The 24211-nt window shown below is 37.8% G+C and overlaps 1 protein-coding gene across 6 annotated transcripts in view; it reads right to left on the bottom strand.

Annotated features, from left to right (window-relative positions):
• The window catches only part of RASAL2 (RAS protein activator like 2), a 394454-nt gene that overhangs the window by 173762 nt on the left and 196481 nt on the right, over positions 1–24211 (bottom strand). For all 6 annotated transcript variants that reach the window (XM_069546154.1, XM_069546155.1, XM_069546149.1 and 3 more), the window contains exons 2-3: positions 22655–22782; positions 10224–10350 (exon numbers count right to left, since the gene is read on the bottom strand). In XM_069546154.1, the coding sequence (XP_069402255.1) occupies positions 10224–10350; positions 22655–22782 (255 nt within the window). The remainder of the gene's footprint in view (positions 1–10223; positions 10351–22654; positions 22783–24211) is intronic.

The following is a 24211-nucleotide window of genomic DNA, read 5'->3' as shown; positions in this document are numbered from 1 at the left end:
GTTGTTTTCTTCTTTGCCATTTTCCTTATTCTTGAAGGAATATGTCTTTAAAGGAATATCTCATTACTATAGCTGTAGTGAGGTTTCTGAAAGGAATACAAGTACATATGTTCAATCCACCATTTTTCTCCCCAGAAGTCTAAGCTGAATCAAAAACCATTCCTGATTGTCTACACAACTTGTTACCATTCCTACCCAATTCTCCAGTCACCAGAGTGGTGTAAGTAAGTAAGTAAGTAAGTAAAGTCACTCAGTCATGTCCGACTCTTTGTGATCCCGTGGACTGCAGCCCACCAGGCTCCTCAGTCCATGGGATTCTCCAGGCAAGAATACTGGAGTGGGTTGCCATTTCCTGGTTTACTGAGGTTAATATTGCCTCAGAACAAGTTGAGAGTGGCCCCTCACCTGGGCACCCCATTTTAGAGGGCTGTAAATAAAAAAGAAAGTTTATTAGACTAAGTTAAACATTAACACAGATAATACAGCTTTCTAAACTCAGCAAGTAGCTCATCCACAGGTAAACACTGACTTCCTTCATTTCTCCAGCCCCAGTTCTTCTGGGCTTGCAGCAACCCTTACAATAGCCTGTACAAATGACTTAACTGAGTCAGAAAAGGAATCTTTTACTTAAGACACTTCACTGACGTCTGTTGGATATTTTACGAAATAAGGACAAATCAACAATGACAATTAAATGACACACACCCCTACTTGTAGGGGTACACATAATTTGTACAACCAGATGTGCAGCACTGCCTTTGAATCACCTTTCACAAAACTAATCTCTACTATTCCAGGATGAGGGTGAGGAGGAAGATAAAAGAACAAACCAGGAATCTAAACATTCCTTTATAACTTAGAAGAACTGTGGTCTGACAACTTGACTTAAAACCCATTTCTCCATTTAAAAAATGATTTAGCTGCTCATCTAAACTTAGCTCATAAGAGTGAAGTAAAAAATGACTTTAGTACCAGCAGGCCTGCAGGCACTGAATGAGGCAGAGCATGGCAGCCTTCTGGGCCAGGGGCCAGCCCTATGTATCAGCCCAGCTACCATAGTCCCAACACAACAGAAAGGCCCATAGAGCCCATGTAGGGGCCTTGGGTGACCAGACAGAGTGTACTGCTAGGCCTCATACAATGTCTCCTATATAAGGTCACTTATCCAAAATCAGGAAATGTAACTGACCAACTTAATACAGGGGAAGAGAATTAGGCAAAATAAGGAGATAGAAGAATATGTTCCAAACAAAGGAATAAGACAAAATTCCAAAAGAAGAACTAAGCAAAGAAGACATGAGCAATCTACCCAATAAAGAATTCAAGGCAATGACCTCATATAAACATGCTCAATGAACTTGGGACAAGAATGGATGAACAGAGTGAAAAGTTTAACAGAGTTAGAAAATACAAAGAAGAACCAAACAGAGTTGAAGATGACAATAACTGAAATAAAAAACATATTAGAAGGAATCGAAAGTAGATTAGATGGTATGGAGGAGCAATGCAGTGCAGTGAAAGACAGAGAAGTGGAAGCCACTCAAGCTGAGCAGAAAAAGAGACAGAAGAGTTAAACAAATATAGGGTAGTTTTGCAAATACCGCTGAGGCAACATCAAATGCACTAACACTCACATGATTCCAAAAGGAGAAGAAACAGAGAGGGGAGGGCAGAGAACTTATTTGAGGAAATGATAACTGAAAATTTCCCTAATCTGGGAATATCTATAATAAGTAGTTAAGGGGTAGACACAACAAAAGATGTAAAGTATGATGTCACAACATTAAACATGGTAGGGAGTGTTAAATGTAGGGTGGTTAAAATATGTTCAAAGTTAAGACAGCGTCAGTGTAAAATAATCACATGTAAACAGGTTGTTACACATGAACTGCATGGTAAGTACAAACTGAAAATATATAACAGATACACACCGAAATGAGGGAAAGGAATCCAAACATAACACTAAATTCTATGAAAAGAAAGCCAGGATAGCAATACTCATATCAGAAGAAATACACCTTAAAACAAAGACAGAAGACAAACAAGACATTACATAATCAATCCAATAAGAAGAGTTAACAATTGAAAATACCTACGCATCCCACACAGGAGTACCTAAATACACAAAGCAAACATTGAAGGAAAAAGTGGTCAGTAAGACAATAATAGAAGGGGGCTTTAATACACCACTTACCTCTGTGAACAAATCATCTAAACAATAAAGAGACATTGGCCTTAAATAGCAGATTAACCTATTTGCATGTAAAAGAAAAATACATCGAATAGTCCATCCCAAAGCAGGAGAATACACATCCCTCTCAAGTGTACATGAAACATTCTTTGGGATAGATCACATCTTAGGTCACAAAACAAATATCAGTATATTTAAGAAGACTGAAATCATGTTTTCTGAACATAACAGTGTGAGACTAGAAATCAACTACAGGAAAAAAACTGCAAAAACTACAAACATGGAGGCTGAACAATATGTTACTAAACAACCAATGGATCATTGAAGAAATCAAAGGGAGAATAAAAAAAATAACACCTGGAGACAAATGAAAACACAATGATCCAAAACCCATGGGATACTGCAGAAGCAATCATAAGAGGGAAGTTTACACTGATACAAGCCTACTTCAAGAAACAAGAAAAATCCCAAATAAACAATCTAGCCTTAGATGTAACAGAACTAGAAAAATAAAGAACAAGCTAAATCCAAAGATAGAAGAAAGTCATAAAGATTAGAACAGAAATACATGGAGACGAAAGAAAGAAAAGATCAGTGAAACTAAGAAGAGGTTCTTTGAAAAGATAAAAATTGATAAACCCTTAGCTAGACTCATAAAGAATATGAATAAAAAGAGGACTATGTAGATAAAATCAGAAATAAAAGAGCTTATGATCGACAGCACAGAAATACAAAAGACCATGAGATTACTATGAACAATTATATGCCAATGAAATGGACAACCTGGAAGAAATGAACAAATTCCTGGAAATATACAATCCCCCAAAACGGAATCAGGAAGAAACAGAAAATATGAACAGACTGATTGCCAGGAAACTGAATCAGTAATTTAAAAAAAGCTCCCAACAAACAAATGTCCAGGGCCAAAGGGCTTCACAGGTGAATGTTATCAAATATTTAAAGAGTTAATACCTTTCTCAAACTATTCCCAAAGGAATGCTTCTGAACTCATTCTATGAGGCTACCCTTGCCCTGATACCAAAATCAGACAGACATGACCTCCCTCTCAAAAAATAAATAAAATAACAAAGATTACAGAACAATATCACTGATGAATATAACATACGAAAAATCCTCAGCTAATATTAGCAAACTAAATTCAACAATACAATAAAAGGATTATATACCATGATGAAGTGGACTTTATCCCAGGGAAGCAAGGATGGTTCAATACCTGCACATGATACATCATGTTAACAAACTGAAAATAAAAATCATATAATCATCTCAACAGATGCAGAAAAAGCTTTCAACAAAATTCAACATCCATTTTGATAAAAACTCTCAACAAACTGAGTATAAAAGGAACATACTTCAACATAATAAAGACCATATAAGACAAACCCAGAGCCAACATCTTATCAAACAGAGAAAAGCTGAAAGAATTTCCTCTAAGATCAGTAACAAGGCAAGGATGCCCACTCTGGTCACTTTTATTCAATACAGTACTCAAAGTCCCAGTACAGCAGAAAAGAAAAGAAAACCAAGGAATCCAAATTGGAAAGGAAGAAGTAAAACTGTCACTCTGTAGATGGCATGATACTATACGTACAAAATCCTAAAGATGCCACCAAAAAAACCTACTAGAACTAATAAGTCAATTTGGTAAAACTGCAGGCTACAAAATTAACATAAATCTGATGCATTTCTATATACTAACAAAGAACAATCAGAAAGAGACATTAAGAAAACAATCCCATTTACAACTGTATCATAAAGAATAAAATACTTAGGAATTAATCCAACCAAGGATTAAAAGACTTGCAGTCAGAAAACTGTAAGATATTGCTGAGAGAAATTAAAGATTACATGAACAAATGGAATTCTCACAGATGGAAAGAATTAAAATTTCCAAAACGATACTACTACCCAAAGCAATTTACAGATTCAGTACAATCTCTATAAAATACCAATAACATTTTTCACAGAAATAGAACAAAATATCCAAAAATTTGCATGAAAACACAGAAAACCCTAAAATAGTCAAAACAATATTGAGAAGGAAAAACAAAACCAGAGGTATCACATTCCCTGATTTCAAACAGTGGTACAAGCTATAGCAATCAAAATAGCATGGGACTGGCATAAAAAAAGACAAAGAGATCAAGGTAAGACAAATAACTCAAGCTTATATGGTCAATTAACCAAAGAAAAGGAGGCAAATATATACAATAGGGAAAAGACAGCCTCTTCAATAAATGGTGTTGGGAAAATTGAACAGCCACATGTACAAGATTCAAACTGGACTACTTTCTCACACCATATGCAAAAATAAACTAAAAATGGATTAAAAACCTAAATGTAAGACCTAAGATCATAAAATTTCTAGAATAAAACATGGGCAGTATGCTTTTTAACACCACTGTTAGCAGTATTTGTTGGACTTGTTGCCTTAGGTGAAATAAGCAAAAGCAAAAATAAAGAAATGGAACTACATTAAACTAAAAAGCATTTATAGAGCAAAGGATATATAATCACATACAATTTTACACATATAAATTTAATAGCCAATTTAAATACTGACTGCTACCGTACACAGATATTATTTATCAATATTTAAAATTCGATCTGAGAAACAGACCCAAAGACTTAGAGAACACACTTACGGTTACCAGGGGGAAAGGGAATGGTAGATTGGGAGTCTGGGATTGACACGTTCACACTGCTATATTTAAAATAGATAACCCACAAGGACCTACAGTATAGCATAGGGAACTAAACTCAATATTCTGCAATAAACTAAATAGGAAAAGAATTTGAAAAAGAATGGATACATGTATAATGAACCACTTTGCTATATACATGACACTAACACAACACTGGTAATCAACTATGCTCCAATATAAAGCAAAAATTTTTTAAATTAATGTGAAAAAATAAAAATTCTATTATTTGAAAAATGGAAGGATATGTTTCTTGCAATATTAAATCTTCATTACTCTTTTTCCCTTTTTTCAATATTATCATTACCATCCTATACCTAGAAGAGTCTAGCATCTTTAAAATACTTTGTAAGTTATCTGCTGCTGCTAAGTCGGTTCAGTTGTGTCCAACTCTGTGCGACCCCATAAACGACAGGCCACCAGGCTCCGCGTCCCTGGGATTCTCCAGGCAAGAACACTGGAGTGGGTTGCCATTTCCTTCTCCAGCGCATGAGAGTGAGAAGGAAAAGTGAAGTCGCTCAGTCATGTCCAACTCATAAGTTATCTAGATACTCCTAACAGTGAATGTCTTGGGAATAAAAAGAGTCGTCATCATTTTATACACAAAATCAGATCTCAGGTTAATTTCATAAACAGAGTCAAAGCTAAGATCTGAATAATCAATATCCTCTATAATTTTGATTAAATGACTTATCCTTTCCAATAATTTCATTAATGTCTCAGAGAGTATATTCTATCTTTTAATATTCATTTTCTTCAAAATTTCCTCAAATTTTTATCACACGGGTCAATAAACAGGAAAACATTAGTGCAAAGTTAGTTTTTCCTCAAGGTTTTTCCAATTTAGTTTCCCTCTTTTTTGGTGGTGTTATTTTAGATCTTCTGTTCAACTTTATTTACACAAACATGAAAACAGTGCATTAACTAACACTGACTCTCAAAGACTTTTGATATTTTTTTCCTATGCTTGATAACATGCATCAAAGGCATCCTATGTGAAATTGTAATTTTTAAGTACACTTACCAGATATTTCCAGGTTTTGAGGACTCCATGATAATGAAACAAATTTAATGTCACAAGCACAGTTTTTTAAAAAAAATCCAGAGATTTTGTAAGTAAGATCATGGGGTACTTTTAAGATTTTATCACAATGTAATAAAACAGAGGCATGAAGATCTCTGCAGCTTTGAGTTACTAGATATTTGGTTTTAAATATGTCGGTTCAATTTCATTTTTGAGAACTGAGAAAAGGTGCAGTAATGAGTGTTTGCACTTTCTAATCAAAGCAGCTTTATGATCACACTTCTGATGTTACCTACAAGCAAGATTCTTGCTCATTTCAGGCTCTGACTTTGCTCTGCCCACTTGAGCATCAAAGCATTAACCTTACTGGAATGTCAAAGAAGTGCAACAACCAGACCGGACAAGGTTCTCAAATCATCTTTGTGCAATCCCCCAGCCAGGCAGCAGACAACACACAGTAGTAGAGACACATTTTCTTCTATATATCTATGCATCACAAAAATGTTGCCTACAGTTCAGCTTTCACTTTCTCCCATTTAATAATGTTCTTAAAAGGTATCCAATGGCTTTTTAAAAAGCTGAATTCATATAGGTTATATTTACATTGAAAATGAATATTTACCAATTCATGTGGTCAACTGATATACCTTGCTGTATTGTTTTTATGTAAAGACTCTACCATCTGAAGAAGTGATTTGCTTTTGAAAATTCAGCAAATTGTGCTTTTGCATGGTTTGAAAAATCTTTTTTTCTGATGAATAAGTTAAAATCTGGATACTGTCACCAGGGGAAAGTAGCTTTTTTTTTTTGGTTTACTAAATTTGGAAATGGGTACTTATATATCTCACTTTCAAGAGAAAAGAATTTGCTGCGTCAAAATATTGTGTCAAATGCCATGGTAAATATAAATTTCATGTGTCTGGGGTAAGCTCCTGAATGCAAGAGACTGGGAACTAGTGAGTGAGAAGGACACTCTATGCTTATCTATTCCCCACTTGCCTCTGCACACACACTTTCTTCTTCTGAGTTCTTAACATTTATTGATGCTAATACTAAGTCACTTTAGTCATGTCTGACTCTGTGCGACCCCATAGACGGCAGCCCACCAGGCTCCACCATCCCTGGGATTCTCCAGGCGAGAACACTGGAATGGGTTGCCATTTCCTTCTCCAATGCATGAAAGTGAAAGTGAAGTCGCTCAGTCGTGTCTGACTCTTCACCACCCCATGGACTGCAGCCTACCAGGCTCCTCCGTCTAGGCAAGAGTACTTTAGGTTCCTCAAAACTGTGCATTTGGTCATGCTGAACTATGTGAGAGGCAGAAACACAGGCCTTCCCGTCTTTTCTGCATTCAAGTTTCTTTACCAGTTTGAAATCTCCATAGTACAGAAAATTAGTAGCCACTAACGAAAGTTCTTCACAGATCCTTTACATTCATAGAGCTCTCTTCTGTTACAAATTCTCTCAAGTAGAATAAAAGGTGCATGTTTTTCATGAGTGGCTAATTCTTCACAGCTGACTGCCTCACACCTGAAATCAAAATGCATGCCAGGGTTTCACATTCGCAAAAACTGATCTGTCCTCCCTGGAGTTACTCTATTGGAGAGGAAGAAAGAGAGAGCTTGCAAAGGGAAAGAACCCTGCCAAAACAGAAGGGCTTCCTGACACACTTGACTGACTCACTTGCAAACAAAATTCTTGTATTTTCATTCTTCTTCTCTGGCCCGTCCTTTACTCATGTTTCCTCATCTTCCTAACCTCTAAATGTTCCTGAGCTTAGTCTTTAACTTTTCCTTTCTACCTAAATACCCTTCCCTGATGATATCATTCAATCTCATGGCTTCAGACACCATCTATTTGCTAAAAGCTTGTGACCTGTATCTCCAGTCTGCACTCTTCCCTTAATTTCCAGACTCACATATTACTACTTGTGTATCTAATAAGATCCTCAGACTTAAGATGTCCAAACTGAGCTCCTAGTCAGTCCCACTTTCAAACTTGCTCCTCCCAGACTTAAAAAATGACACCTTCATTCTTCTGGCTGCTCTACCCAAGTTCTTCATTCTTCCGTTTCTCACTTCTCACATCCAACCTAATGAGCAAACTGGCTTGTTGGCTACACCTTCAAATATAATCTGGTCACTTCTCAGCCCTTCTGTTACTACCATTATGGCCCAAGTGCTTTCAGCTCTGTTCTAGATTATTGCAGTAGCATACTAATCGGTTTCTAAATTTCGATTCTTGCTTCCCTAGTCTCAGTATTGAAGTCTACAGCTTCCCTTTCCCAGAGTAAAAGCCAAAGCTCCCACAATTACCTGTAAGACCTTTATGATCTGCTTGCCAAAGAGTTCAATGCTGTCATCTCCGACTACATCTCCAAACCACACACAATCTACCACAATAATAGCATATACTGTGAACAGTCATCAATAATCTATCTTCCTAAAAGAATTTTCTAAAGGCAGAGATCTTATCTTGTACCTCTTTTCATTCTTAGGGACTGGCATAAAAAATATATACATGTATACGTATATCTGTGTGTGTATACATATATATATAGAGAGAAAGAGATATACAGCAATTACTCAATTAAATATCTGACAGTAGGAAATTCTGCCTCAAGACAAATCACTGGGAAGTAAAAATAGAACAAAAGAATAATTATCTAATTCAACATTAGATTGGCATGTAAGGAAGAAAGGCTCTAAAAGAATTTTTTCCTCTCTAAAATTTATGAGTGATAACTCCCAGTGCTAAATTTAGGAAATCCACTCCAAAAATGATGATGGACAAGCATGAATCAAGATGGCTGCCAAATCTGTTTCCAAGAACAGAAGGTAGAGGGCTGGCTCTGGACTACACATCTTAGTCACTTCATCCTAGTTTGCCTGTGGGACCTGTACCTGGAATGTTGGCCATAAATTTAACAATGTACTATATATTCCCTTTCTATAAAATCACAATAATCTCTCAGACTATAATTGCACTTCCTCAAAATCAACTGATTTTTGTGCACCAAACCATGAATATGTCAGAGAATCCTAGAAAAGGTGAGAAAGAGTCATCAACCTAACATTACAAATAATGACAGCAAAGGCAACTCTCTGAGCTAGTCCAGTTCACACAAAACTCATATATGAAATACAAACAGGCTATAAAATGGTCACACCCAGACAGGTCTGTAATGTAACTTAAGCCCACACCTGAACTGGTTTCAACATATTTTAAAGAAGGACAAATGGAAACAGGATCAGAGGAAAATTTGATTCTTCCAAGCAGGACCCCTTGAAGAAGTGTTTGCTAACCTGACTAATGTCTAGAAAAGCAACAAATGTCACAGGATAAAAAGGGAACCAAAGGATTCAAATTCTGACAAAGCTCCATTTAGAAAGTGAAAAGATATGGAGAAAAAGGCAAAAACAAACAAACAAATCTTGATTTTAAAAGCTACAACCAAATCACAGAATTATCCATACTAACAAAACAAGAGACAACAAATGATTGTTTTACCTACCTACGAAGTATCTATGACTAAATGTCTAGGTGCACTAAACGAACCCTACTACTACAATGTAAAAACGCCAAAACAACTCCTATGTTTCAAACTCTTTCATTATTTCATTTAGCATTATTATATTCCCTTAAGATTACCTGACTATTTTAATTATCTAAATATCCACTGTTAAGTATGCAAGGCCAAAGAGATTCATTTGGTGAGAAACAGAGAAAGAACTGCTTTGATACTGACATTACTTCCTTTAGTATGTAACAACTCAAGTGGGGTTTTTTGATGTCTCCCTTGTGTCAGCCATTCTAAATACAAGCCTGAAAATAACTTCCACGGGCCATATAAAATTGGCTCAGGTAAATTAGCCTAATCCGACTTTACACTATGCAAGACAACACCAGTAGTTATGTGCACAGGACGCAAGCCATTCAACACTAAGTTTTCAACCAAAACTGACTCCCTAGTGCCTCAACAGGACCATCTAACACTCTTTAAAAATTTAAAGCCAAGCAGTAAAACCAGAAACAACACATCAATCGACATGCCTAGGATTTTTCTACAACCACACTAGTGCTCAGATAAATTTTATCTCTGTAAAACAACTTTGCTATCGCTTGGTTATAAAGAAAAACTTTCTAATGACCTCTGACTATATTTTAAAGTACTTACTTAACAGTAAATGCAAGATGTTTTCTTTTATTGTAACACTCTCAATAACAAGTCCATAAATTACTGGATAAAAATTAGTAATTTCTTTCCTTTTACATAGTAGCTTACCCAGTTTAGCGGCGCCCTCTGGTGGGTATTCAGGAAACTGACCCTCGGAAGGAACACTGACAGTTCTCCGCAGGCATCGCCCTTTGGTGGAATCTGCCTGCTGCTCTTGTCCTCCCTCCACAGGTATCTAGTAAACCAAAAAAGAGATGAAGCTTAATTGTGCCATGAGTACCTTCTGACTGAATAACATTTTTAGGTGATGAAGGTAGGAGTATGCCATCATCAGAGCAAAACAGAAGAAATGGAGAAATAAAGTCTACACAATGGTTAAAGTATTACTAACTCCTTTCAGGAAGCTTTTCTTTAAAAAAGAAAACTGAAAGATCAGGAAAGGTGAGTATGTAAATGAGCTTTCATGAAGTCTGTTCAAATCACATCCAGGTGTGTTTATCTGCTTGAGGAGCTTGGAACCAAACACAAGACACCCACACAAGTTAAGATTCTTTCACATCAGAAACCTGTGCACAAGTTCCAATTCTGTCCACCATTCAGTAAGGTAATGGAAATACAACCAGCCAGAAAGATTTCGTTCCAAAATTCTTGTAAAAGAGGTTTTGTTAGATAAAAGTCGTAAAATCACCCAAATTTTCTCCAATTTTAGAAGTAGGCACTTAGAGATAGTTGATAAAATACTATCTATACATGTTTTCAGTCAAAACATACAGATACATGCATAAAACGGCATATATTCTTCCACAAGTGAGACTAGTTTTTGAAATCCTGAAAAATATTTTTTTCTGGCATAATTTTTTTTTCTGATTGTACACGTGGAATGAGAACTAAAAATGGTATAAACGATGCCTGATGCCATTAACTATTTTATAATTTACACACCGGTAATCACTGTGAATTAATGAGATGGCTCCAAGTTCCTTTTTCTTCCCCCAGTTTTGGTAATTGCAAAAGACCAAATCATCTTACTTTGGGAGAAGGGCAAAAACGTTTCACAATGAGATTTTATTAGTAACCTCTATCGGAATTAAGAATAGTGTTCATAACATCTTAAACAGTTTGGCAAACTATGTCAGGAATTATGGTACCAAGGCCTCAGAATCATGCCCCTGCCCCTCACCCAAATGGGCACTAACTGCCCTTATCGGAGTTGCAGGCTCAATCACAAAAAGAGGAAGTTACAGAGAGAAAAACAAGAACCGGCTAGGGCCAAGTAGGCCCAAGATGGCGGAAGACCTGATCTCCAGTGGACTTTGATCTTCATTATACGCTCACTGTTAACATACTGGCATGCTAAATGACACACCCACGAGCGCCACGACAACTGGCAATCGCCGTGACAACTGGAAAAGTCCGCATAAGGACTGAAAAGGGGTGCCCCTCAGTCCCGTGTACAAACCACACCCTTGTCCTCAGACAGCTCATGAATATCCTCCTTCTCTACGAAATTCTGTCCTTTTTACCTCAGCCCTACTATATAAATGGTGTCTCCACCTGAATGAGGCTGAGAAGCTGATTTGCGAACTAAATTCTCACAAGTCTCTATTTCTTTGGTCACTGAATAAACTATGCACCATTCTATTCTCAGCACCAGTTTCGCTACTATTGGCTGTGTGAATCTGAGTGGAAAAAAGAACCTCCTCGACCAAGACCCCTCGGCCTAGACTGGGGCCCTGGTGTGGGTGCAGGCAACCAATTCGGCAACAATTAATCATAGTCTCTAATTCTTATGGCTCCAATATAGACATTTTTAAACAAATTTCAGTAATGACTAGCATTAGGTTCCTACCATGCACAAAGCTAAGGATTTACACGTGTGCCATTACGAGGGAGCTATTATTATTACCCCCTTTCTACAGACGAGGAATAATTTATTTCTCCAGGTAGATTACTACGGGCACATCAATTGATCCAGCAAAACTGGGACAGATACAGGCTTAAGTGTATCTGCTTCCTGGTTTGCCTCAGTAATTCAAGTCCTATGACTGGGTCAAGGGGACGATACCAAAGGTTTTCTCTGCATTACTGAGAGTCTGAAGAGCAAAATTCTCATGTCTTCATAAGGACTGAAAATTTTCACACTTCATAAGACTAAAAATTCCCCGTTTCTTCACTGCTATAACTACAGTTACTGCTAGTGGAATTAAGAAAAGTAAAATTCTAAAACATAATGGAATATCAAATAATAGCATCAGTAAAGACATTAACTCTTCCAAAAGCTATGTAATAGAAAACTTGATGAACAGTAATCTAAGTCATCTGACCCTTTCAGGATGGAAATGATATCTACTTAAATAATTAAAAGAGTAGTGCCCAGAGGTTAAATAACCCCCTCCAAGTAGGGAAGGTAAAAATGTATCTTCAACCTGCCTTAGGACAGAATGGAGGTAAATTTGGGGGGGGGGGGGTGGGAGGAAAGTAGTTTGGATTTTTGAACAAACAGATGAACCTGAATAAACATAACTATTTTTGCAATAGTTCCCCCCAAATGCCTATTAATGAAGACCTAAGCCACAGAGAAAAAAGGAGTTATTTTTTATATTTTAGGAGGGAATGACCTACAATCCTTTCTGTGGAAATTCATAAAGATCATAACCAGGAAAAAGAAAGACATGGTTTCCATTATCACATACTTTATCTGTATCATATCTAAGAAGAGAATAAATGAAATATATCAAGCATCTTATTTGGGCCTAAATGTCACTCACAATTAAATTCTCAAAATTTCAATGCAGACTTTTTTTTTTCACAGTTGAAACTTAAAATATGATGAATGATTTTATTCACAGCATCACTCTTAAGTTTAGGGCATTTTATTTCTGACTCAATATAAGGGAGAATAGTGTTTACTTTTATTCTAAATGTGTTTCTTAAGAATCATTTCCTTTTACAACACCATTGATTTGCTTCTTACATAAATTATCCTTTTAAAGATATTGACCTGCTTCTTAAAAAGTTAGAGGTATAATATTTCAAGTATCTTCAAATGAACTAAGCAAAAGTTTTTACAAATGTCAGCCATACAGCCAAAGAAAATTAGTTTTAAAAAAGACAGCTTTAAAAAAACAATTTTTTACATTCCAATTGTCCTAATTTAGCTTACTGGTTCACATTTACTTGTATACCGAATTACTCTAAAAGTTGTGTATCTTTCAGGTTCTATGACATGAGAGAAATTTTTATCTTTCTTTCAACCTTTTTTGGCTTATATTGTGCATCTTCTGACATTTCTTTTTCTTCAAGGAGAGTGGTGACCACCACTGTCTTTGGCTGCCTATTGTCCAATGTTTGAAAAATAGCTGCTATGTGTATTTCTTGGTCCAGTCTTGTGTTGTTTGCAATGGGAGGGCTAGTTTTGTACCAGTTACTCCATCATAGCTGGTGCCAAAAGCCTCCGATTCTCTTATCCAAACTACTAGTATGGTCTCTTTGTTGGTGATATTCTGCCCCTTAAATCTATTCTGTATGTGGGTTAACAGAGTATTTAAAAAATGCAATTGGAACCATGTCATTCTGAGCCTTAACGGCCTTCAGTTGCTCTCCTTTGCAGTGATTTTCAAAGAAGAGATGGTATGCTCGCTCTTATGTGGATGTGACAAGGAGGGCACCTCTCTGCTTCAGTTCAGTTCAGTCACTCAGTCGTGTCTGACTCTTTGCGACCTCACGGACTGCAGCACGCCACGTCTCCCTGTCCATCACCAACTCCCAGAGTTTACTCAGACTCGTGTCCACTGAGTTGGTCATGCCATCCAACCATCTTATCCTCTGTCATCCCCTTCTCCTCCTGCCCTCAATCTTTCCCAGCATCAGGGTCTTTTCAAATGAGTCAGTTCTTCGCATATCTGCTTCAATCACACTCTAATCTGGAGTTTACCTGCTGTACAGGGCTTCTATGTAAGCTTTTCTACAATGAAAGGGTTGTTCTGCTAAAAGTATCTTAAAACTACTATCTTACAGAGTAAGTACAAGGTTCCTGATATAGTATACCAGGTTTTCCACAATCTGGCCACTGTTTGGGTATCCAGCTTCGCACTTTACATTCTAGGAACACCAATTTGCTTGCGTTTCCCTAACATATTCCCTATGTTGTAGTTCAGTGCCTTTGCTGAGTTTGTTGTCTCAGTCTGAAAGATTTTTTTCTGTTTCTTCTCTATTCCATACCTGCCAGGTCAACTCTGATCCACCCTGAGACCTAGAACAGGCATTGCCTCTTCAGGAACCTTCCTTTCTATCAATCCCCTAAGGGCAGGTTAGGGCATATCTCCTGAGGTTTCTCCAATAACAGATCTTTCTCTGCCACTATACTTATACATGGGATCATAATTATTCATCTGTGCAACTGATTCTGCATAAGTTAACAGCTTTACTTACCAGTAGATTCTCAAACCTTAAAATAGTTACAACTCACAAATGAATAAATGAATATTTGATAGGTAGATATGGGGGCCATTTTAGGCAAACGAAAAAATATAACATCAGCCAAGAAGTTGGTAAATATACTATTTTTTTTACTTTTGGAACCTGGAGATAGTCAATTTAGCTAGAGCCTCTTAAGGTGGAGAAGCGGGAGAGAATACCAAAATATATTATAACCACATGGGAGGGCTTTAATACCAGGCCATGAATAATTCAGGAAGCACTGGGAAACCATTCAAGATTTTAGATCAGAGGAATAGTGGTCTCTTAATTGGTCTGTCTCCTTCCTATCTTTCCCTCTTCCAATACATCCCACAGATTAATATTCATAACACATAACTCTGACCCCCTTCCTTTCTTAAGCTTCCTTTGGTAATTGGCCATTGCCAACAGCATCTTAATGACAACAGACTATAGTCCTTTAGAATAAATAGATTTCTTTCTTTTATTCTATCCAGTTTACTTGTGCTATTTATCAAATGCCATTTTAAAATTATTTACCCTATTCCCACAACTAAATTTGGTACTGGAGAGAGAGGAAAGAATTGTGTCTTATTCTCTGTAACTCTGAACAGTAAATTCACATACAGGGGTACATTATGTATCTGTTGAATAACTTAAAAGCAGCTCTGAATGAAATATGCCATGGGTAGTTTACTCCAAGATAAATAACACTTGATTTTAGTTATTTGCACAAAGTTTAACTGCTATTTTCATCAATATATCTGAGTGTAAATACTGCTTTCTGAAAGGAAGAAAAATATTTTTTAAATATTTTGAAATTGCATTATTACTACTTTGAAGCCTTTACACTAGCATCCCAGCTTTTAAAATTCCAGATACAGAAAGCAGAGTTTGAATGAAGGAAAAAGGAGCCATTCTTACGGGCTTGTTACTGCCAAAAGAAAGAAACTCAGAAATTCAGCTTTCTTTTGTACTTTTGTGCTGGTTGCACTCCCGGGGCTGGGGGTGGGGTCATGATTGTCTTCTCTACCTTTTCCCTCAGCTCCTTAATCTCTGGTTTACTTTACTTGGTCTTATCTCTTGCAAGCAAAATGGAATTCAAATGGCCTCCTATGTCTTCTTTGAACCATGCTGGTGCCAAGCCAGCTGGGGCCTATCCTGGCATCCAGGCAGGGAAGTGTATTTCATAACACATAAGCAATGTTTGTTTGGCACAATTTGCATGAAGCAATTTACCGAATCAGTGAATCATTTCTCAAGGTGATATTCCTGGCAGACTTCTCTCTCAGCATTCTGCCCAGGTCTATCCTGCTGCTGCCTTCCCAAGCTGGGAGCTTCATGCATTCAGCATGCTTCCCATGGACATCCCTCCCCATCCTGTTTCCACTGAGCACAGTAAACGTGCAGAGTTAACAGAGAGCATTAAGAGACCCCACACACTGAATACATGAGTGATACCAGACCAACAGAATCCTCCCACATTCCAATAGCGTCTGGCTAAGGATTCAGGTTAAACCCTTGCAGAACCCTCTTTCTTATCTTATTAACACAGCGATAAACACCCCCATGATTAGTTAGTTGATTAAGGTTTAAAACAGCTTTTTAGGATAATTTTGGCAGGAAATTCCTTAAACTCCTTGTTTCAAGGAATTGTGAATTGTTAAACACAAAACCCCAAGGATAAGAGTTATATTCCTCATGATCGTGTGGGTGGAATATAAATGAGTGACAGTGTATTCAGGTTCTTCCAATTAAAAAAAAAAAGATTTCTAATCTTTTCCTACCGTGAAATTAACAGAATATTAAATAAAATTCAAGTAGCAGGTATAAGTATGCCTTAACATTTTCTTATCCTAGAGACTTAATCCAGTTTTTCCTACTTAATAATGGTAGAACACACCTGTCTTAAGACATTAAACTGTTTCTGTAAACTTGTCACCCCCTACCTGGTCTATTGCAGTAACATAACTCATCTATTTCCTTCCAATCCCTTTCACTCAATTTTCAACATGATCAACAGAGTTCCTTTTCTTAGAAGCAAATGTGATGTCATTGCCCTGTTAAATACCTTTCCATGATCCAAATCATTTCCAGAATCAAGTCTAAATTCCTTAGCATGGCCTTTAAAGAACTTTATTCTTCACCTCTTGCTTTGCAAATTATATTCCAAGAATTCTGAACATTTTGCAGTTTGCCAAAGAGATGTGAAATGTTTCTTGACTTTGCATCTTTATATGTACATGGAATATTCCTCCCATCTTTTCCTCTAAGTGAGCTTCTGTTTGTCCCTAAACACACGACTCAGTTGTAAACTTCTTCGTAAATCCTTTTTTTTGCTATTCTCCACTTTAAACCATATAGTATCCAGGGCAATATCTTAGTTAATCTTTCCCTTGTGGTAATATTATAATCCTCTTAAAAAATTGCATTGAGGTAAAATTCAAGTACCATAAAATTAACCACCGTAAAGTGAGTAATTCAGTAACATTTAGTATATTCATGATGGTGTGCAGCCACCACCTCTGTTCCTAGTTTCAAATGGGTCTTTTAATTTTTAATTTATCTGAATGTGTTCCTAACAATACTGCATTTTTGCAACCACAATACTGCACACATAATAGGTGCTCAATAAATAAAGATGCAATTTCACATTCAACAACAGAAAAGCATCTTATGGATTTTTTTCCACTTTTATTACCCAGTCTTAGAAAAAAAAATATGTTATTACACCTATTGTTGAAAGAAGACTTATCACATAAAAAAGAAAAGACAGAAGGTTCGGCTCCTTTCAAACTTAAATTTTAAAAAATGGATATTCAGGAATTAAAAGTTTATAATCTGGCTTTTTCAAAATTCATTCAACAAATATTTGTTGAGAATTTACGTATGTGTCAGGAACTGTTCTAAGCACTGAGGGGTGCCATACTGAACAAAACAGACAAAATCCCTGACTTAGGAAAGGGCAACCCACTCCAGTGTTCTTGCCTGGAGAATCCCAGGGACAGAGGAGCCTGGCAGGCTACAGTCCATGGGGTCACAAAGAGTCGGACACGACTGAGCAACGAATGTTTTCAAAAGCTTATATAAAAGAGACAATAAGCATGATAAATTATATAGTATTGTAGAAGGTGGTAAATACCACAGGGAAAAAAAAATAAGATTCATGTAATTAGATCAGAATTTCTGAATGGAGATATAGGGAGGGATTGCAATTTTAAGTAATTTGGTCAGAGTAGCCATATCGAGCAAGTGATATACAAGCAAAGAGCTGGAGGAGGTGAGAAAGTGAGTCATGCAAATATCTGAGAGAAAATTCAGGGCTAAGGTCTCAAGGTAGGAACATGCCTGATGTGCTTAAAACAGGGACAAAGTCATATCCAAGTAAAGGTGTATAATGGGCAGGTTGATATATGAGTCAAGAAAAGAGTTGTGTTGGCTTAAGACATACAATTAAGATCATCAGCTTTAGAGGGCTATTCGAAGTTATAAGATTGGATGAGATTCCTAAAGAAGTGAAGTTCACGGACTGAACTCCGTAGCACTCTCTTGTGGAGATCGGGAGAGCAGGAGAGAAATCTCCAAAGATGACCCAGAAGGAACTGCCAGAGAGACAGGGAGCAAACTAAGAGAGCAGAGTGTCATGGAAAGCAATGTGAAGAAAGTGGTGCTAAGAGAAGGAATGCGTGATCAACTGCATTAAATGCCACTAACTTAAAGATGAGGTAAGACAAGAAGTGAGAAGTGACCACTGAATTTAGCAATGTGGAGGTCACTCGTGAGCTAAACAAGCGTAATTTTCACAAAGCCGCAAAGGTCAGAGTGTAAAAGAAGTAGGTTTAAGAGAGAATGGGAAGAGAAGAATTAGAAACAAAGTGGCTAGAAGTTTTTAAATTTTTGCCTGAAGAGGAGCAGAGAAAGGGATGGTAAATGGAGAGAGAAGTGAGATTAATGCAGCCTTATTTTTTTCTTTTATAATGGGAGAAATAATAGCGTGCTGATGGCAACAATCTAGCAGAGAGCAAAGAGGTGAAGATGTAAAAGAAATAAGGGAGAACTGCCAGTGAAATATTCTTGAACAGGCAAGAATGGGCACAGGGAGGGGCTGACAGCTGGACCCTGGGTAATCCAACCACAGTGAAAAGAGGGAGATCAATGTATAAGGAAATAGTTGCTGGTGGATGTGTAGACATAGTAACAGAGTTCTCTCTTGAGTGCCTGAATTTTCTTAATGAAATAAGCAGCAAAATAACAGCTATAAGCGAGGGTAGAGAAACATAGAGGAGTCAGAATATATGAGGAAATGTAAAAAAATCATCTCAGAAATCATTCTGGATTGTGCTACTCAAAGTATAGTCCAAGGTCCTATACTGTTCTGTTTTGTTGTACAAGTTGTTCGTTTAAACAATTTAACAACATAGAAATTAAGAAGAAGTGTGCTTTGTGTTACCAGTAGATTTATCTCATTTTATAGCACACTCTATAAACGTGTACAATTTTTGTAATTCTATTTCTTCTTTTCTTATTATGACTATTATTGGACTGCAATTTCATTTTTTTTGTTAAATCTAATAAAAAAATTGGACATAGACTTTTGTCTTTTTAAAACTTCATTTTGCTTCACAATTCATATTATTCATGACGAGGTAGGGAAAAAATTGGTCCCTCACCACGCACAGAGTGAGAAGGACGAGTCCAGGAGAGTTGGACGGTAATTAGACTAGGAAATGTTTTGTGATTGCCAAGGAGCATTAGAGGCTCACATGAGGTTTGCAGCCATTAGTTAAAGACTATCAGTGAAGTGGAGTGATTCTCTCCAGACACATTATGCTGTGTGGAAGCAGAGCAGGATAGATGAGCAGCAGGATTTAACTGACCTATCACATTGCCAAGTGAATATGAGATGATGCAAAAGGGGGTGGGGGCAGCAAGGAAATAGTATGCAAAGCTTAAAGTAAGTGATCATGGAATTCAAGCTGGATGAAGAGGGAAGAGAGGGTAATAGAGGTATGAGGGACAGAAAAGTGACAAGATCAATGACCCATAAGTCCCAAAAGGGTTGAAAAACTGTTGGCAAAAAGGATGAGCTAGAAAGATTGCAGGTGTCAAATAGTAAGACACGCACAGTTGAGAACGTGAAGAAGCTGCAGCAATGAGGCGAAAAGATTCTTGGAGGAGAGGAGTTTGGGAAACTTAGAGCCAGTGTGTTGAAGGGATCATCTCTGCAGACACTGGAATCCTCACAAGTGAAGGCAGCAGTAGTGCTGGAGATAATGACGATGAGTCAGCAGCTAAAATCAATGAGAAATGAGGAGAAATGACGGTGTGGGGTGGGGCTAGAAGATGACTATAACATGAGACTCATAGTTTGGACTTTACAGGGGAAAAGAGGGTGAAAAGACAGGAAGCAGCCATGAAAGGAGAAGGCTGCCTACCACAGGCAGCCTGGTAGGAAGGCCCTGAGAGGAAAACAGCCTTCCCTTGACAGGGCCTCACTCGAGGCAGTGTCCTCAGAAAGCTACAAGTTCTCGGGAGATCTAGAATCAAGCAACTCCTTCAGAGAAGGGGTAAAAGAAAGAGCTGATGCGACTGATGACGGACTATCAGTTGCAGAGGGTGTAGTGAAAGGGTTTCAAGAGGCGGGAAAGGATGAGGGGAAGGCAGAGACAGAAAGGGGGTTTACAGAGTCACATGGAGAGTGGAAGACAAGGGTGCCCCGGATGTCTAGGGCTACTCTCAATGGCTAGCATGCTGATGTCTGGCAGAAACCAATACAATACGGTAGCACAGTTATCCTTCAATCAAAAATAAGCAAAAAATTTTTTTAAAGGGATAAAGTATGTAAGAAATCATTTTAGATATCATCATTCCTCATGGACAGTTATTTTGTGGGGCTAAAGGGGGTCCAAGCCTGGATTACTCAATTGATCAGTAATATTTAATCCATGGGTTACATCACGGTTCTCTCTAAGGCACGCTCCTGACCTTGTGCTATGTATCTTTAGGCTATTTGGTTCCTTACATTACTAAATTGAAGTAGATAAGGGCAAAAAGATGGTAAATGATACGTTCATATAACTCCATACTAATAGCTCTGATAAAAGACTGCTGACCGAGTAGATTGGTTTAAATGGGCATTCTGAATTATCTGTTTATTCAGATTGGATAATTAGAAATATTCTATACTAATACGTACCCTACCAATTTTTATTATGTAGCTACTTAATAGAAACAAAACAACATGTACTATCCTATTCCAGAAAGGGCTGACCTTTATTGAATTATTTTAATAAAATCAAATTTCATTATATGACAATACTGGAAAAGGGTCACAGGTAGGGAAATGGTAACAAAAGTAAGGGACATTTTCCAATGACTAGAGAAGAAGAATAACTAAGTCCATAGAGGGCACATTAGCCAGGCCCTTGCAAGTAAGTACCGCCTATGAAAAGATGAAAATCGAAATTGCTTTATTGGTATGACCTTGCCTTTACGATGTTAAAGAATGCTGAGTAGAAGAGACGAGAAAGAAAAGTACAGAGAAGGAGGAGAGAGAGAAGAGAAAAGGGTATAGGAATCCACACCTAAGAATTAAGAAATGTATTTTTTGTGCTTTGCTTCAACTGAATTCACTTTTCTGGAGGGATGACTTATGGAACTAATATTCTTTTTAACGGCTTTCTAATTATTTACATATGTTTTTGGCAATTAATCTTTCTCCTTCACTGAATGAGATCCCTTCTTCTCTTTTCCTCCCCATTATCCCTCTTCTTGGTCAAGATCATACTCATCATTTTTTTATGCTGTGGAGGTTGGGAGCAAGATGGTTTTCTGGCCCTACCAGGTCAACCATCTGATAAATCACCAAGAGGCAAACGAATTATTGGATGTGGAAAAATTTGTACACTGTAACAGTTTGAGGAGTAAAGTAATAATGGTATATACATAAGTTCAAGGGTTTTTTTACTTAGAAGCACAGAAAATTTACCTAGAACTCAGTGTCTGTACTTAGTACATTCTGTCTCTCCAGATCTATTCTTTGCCCTTCTCTCCCTTGCTGTGCTTTAGGAAACAGATTTCTGGAACACATCAAAAGCAATCTTTTCCTTTGGCTTTAAGTTAGGTTTGGCCAGTAGGTAACTGGCAAGAAATCAGAAAGCAGGAAAAGAGAGCAGGCGTGTTTGTTCTCTAGTGTTTCCTCCCTGCTGGCCATTTCTGTTTTGGTAGAAGTTGTGTTTTCTTCTGTACAGCCACAGCTACTGCTATTGGCCCTCTTGGCAACTACAGTTTTCTGGGTTCCAGAAAAACTGCTCCTTTCCCTTGCCCTGAAGGTCCAGGGTGATAACTGCTTTAATGTATACTTTATCACCCTCTGGTGGGTCCCTTTTACTGCCATACCTCTGTATACTCCCTTCATTAAACTTCTTTCAATTAATTTGCTGACTGCGCCATTAGCTACTTGTAAGAAGCGAGATTGATATAATTTCTAATAGCTGTGCTGGGCTTAGTTGCTCAGTCATGTCTGACTCTGGGTGACCCTGTGGACTGTAGCCCACCAGGCTCCTCTGTCCACGGGGATTCTCCAGGCAAGAATGGAATGGGTTGCCATGCTCTCCTCCAGGGGATCTTCCCAACTCAGGGATTGAACCCAGGTTTCCCGCAGGTGGATTCTTTACCATCTGAGCCACCAGGGAAGCCCTTCTAATAGCTGCTGCTGCTGCTGCTGCTCAGTCGCTTCAGTCATGTCCGACTCTGTGCGACCCCATAGATGGCAGCCCACCAGGCTCTGCCGTAGATTGATATAATTTCAGGGCCAGGTCTACACAATCCAACTCATTCTCACTCCAAATTACTCAACTCAATATCTCTTTCACCATCCTGTAGTGAATATCCAGCCTGGTCTTGTTGAAGTCACTGCTTCGTGACAATCACGTATTCATCAAGACGACACTGGCAGCGCTTTGGAACCACTTACGAGTCTCCATTCATAAAGCCTCCATTTTCATAAGTGTAACTCATCAGGATGTAAATTTAAAACTAGATTATTTTAGGAATTTGGTCAGAAAAGGGAAGCAGCTTTTCTCAGTAACATCCAACCTCACCTCCTTCTCCTTGTTGAGCAACACCAGCTGGCTGTCTGTGAGGATGCAGTACTTCCGCTCCCATGTGGTCGTGTCGGTGTAGGGTGACTGGCCACAAGACAGACGGTGGGTAGGTGGCCCTTTCACATCTGTGTGACAGACACAAAACAAAAGGGACAGATCACTACCATGCTTCGTAAATTCACGTTTCAAATGGAAGATGCTTCAAAATCAAGGAAGGTGGTCTAAACCTAAACTTAAAATTCCTCTGAAGAAAATATAAACAGTTTTTGACAGAGGGAAGATTTTGCCCTATAGTCTGCAAAAAAAGAGGGCTGAAACACTTTGGGAAGAATTGTTAGCACAAGTTTGGCATGGTAATCACCAGTGTATATGCACTAAAATAATGGGAGATCACTTCAGGGCAAAACCAGTTATCATTCAAAAGAAAGAGGTGGGGGTGACTCAGAGACAAGAATAAAGGATAGATCTCTTTCGGAAGAAGATGCTGCTTGCCGCATGTACACTCAAGAGTACTGCTGAGCTTGAACTGAAAGAGTGAAGTTATTGGCAGCCTACATCTTCAAGATGGCTTTATTTTTGGTCAGTTGTAAGATTTTAGAACTGGTTAAACTATAGCATCATATTACCACTAGAGGCCAGTAAGATCTTAAAAACAGACGATCTAAGCATATTACCCTCATGTTTCTTAAAGGCGGAGGCATACAATATAACACCTAACTTAAATGTTTCAACTCTTCTAGAAGTCTCATCTCCTATGTTACTTTTTTCTTTTTCTTTTATTGAGATATGACTGACATGTAACACTATATTATTTTCAAGTGTATAACATAATGAGTCAATTATTTGTATATACTGCAGAATGATGACCATCCGTCACCATAATAAGTTTTAGAAAATCTTTTTTCTTTTGATGAGAACTTTTTGATTTACTCTCCTGGCAACTTTCAGATATTCACTACAATACTGTAATCGCCACGCTGCAGATGACATTCGAATGGCTTATTATAAGTGGAAGTTTGTATCCTTTGACCCCCTTCACTCATCTCACCCACCATCCTCTTGGAGATCATCACGCTGTTCTCTGTACTTGTGAGTTTTGTTTTCTTTATTTTAGATTGTAGATTCCACATGTAAGTGACATCACATGGTATTTGTTTTTCTCTGATTATTACATTTAGCATAATACCTTCAAGGTCTATCTATGTTGTCATAAATGATGAGATTTCATTTCTTTTTCAATGGCAGAATAGTTTGCTACTCATCCACCAATGGGCACTTGGGTTGTTTCCATTTATGACTATTGTAAATAATGACACAATGAACACATATAGCTTTTCCAATTAGTGTTTTCATGTTCTTTGGATAAATATCCAAAAGCGAAATTGTTGGGCTGTATGGAAAAGGAAATGGCAACCCACTCCAGTACTCTTGCCTGGGAAATCCCATGGACAGAGGAGCCTGGTAGGCTTCAGTCCATGGGGTCGCAAAGAGTCGGACATGACTGAGCGACTTCACTTTCACTTTTCACTCTCACGCACTGGAGACAGAAATGGC

The sequence above is a fragment of the Ovis canadensis genome, chromosome 12 (genome assembly GCF_042477335.2).
Source record: "Ovis canadensis isolate MfBH-ARS-UI-01 breed Bighorn chromosome 12, ARS-UI_OviCan_v2, whole genome shotgun sequence".
NCBI lineage: Eukaryota > Metazoa > Chordata > Mammalia > Artiodactyla > Bovidae > Ovis > Ovis canadensis.
This window is presented reverse-complemented; position numbering and strand designations above follow the sequence as displayed.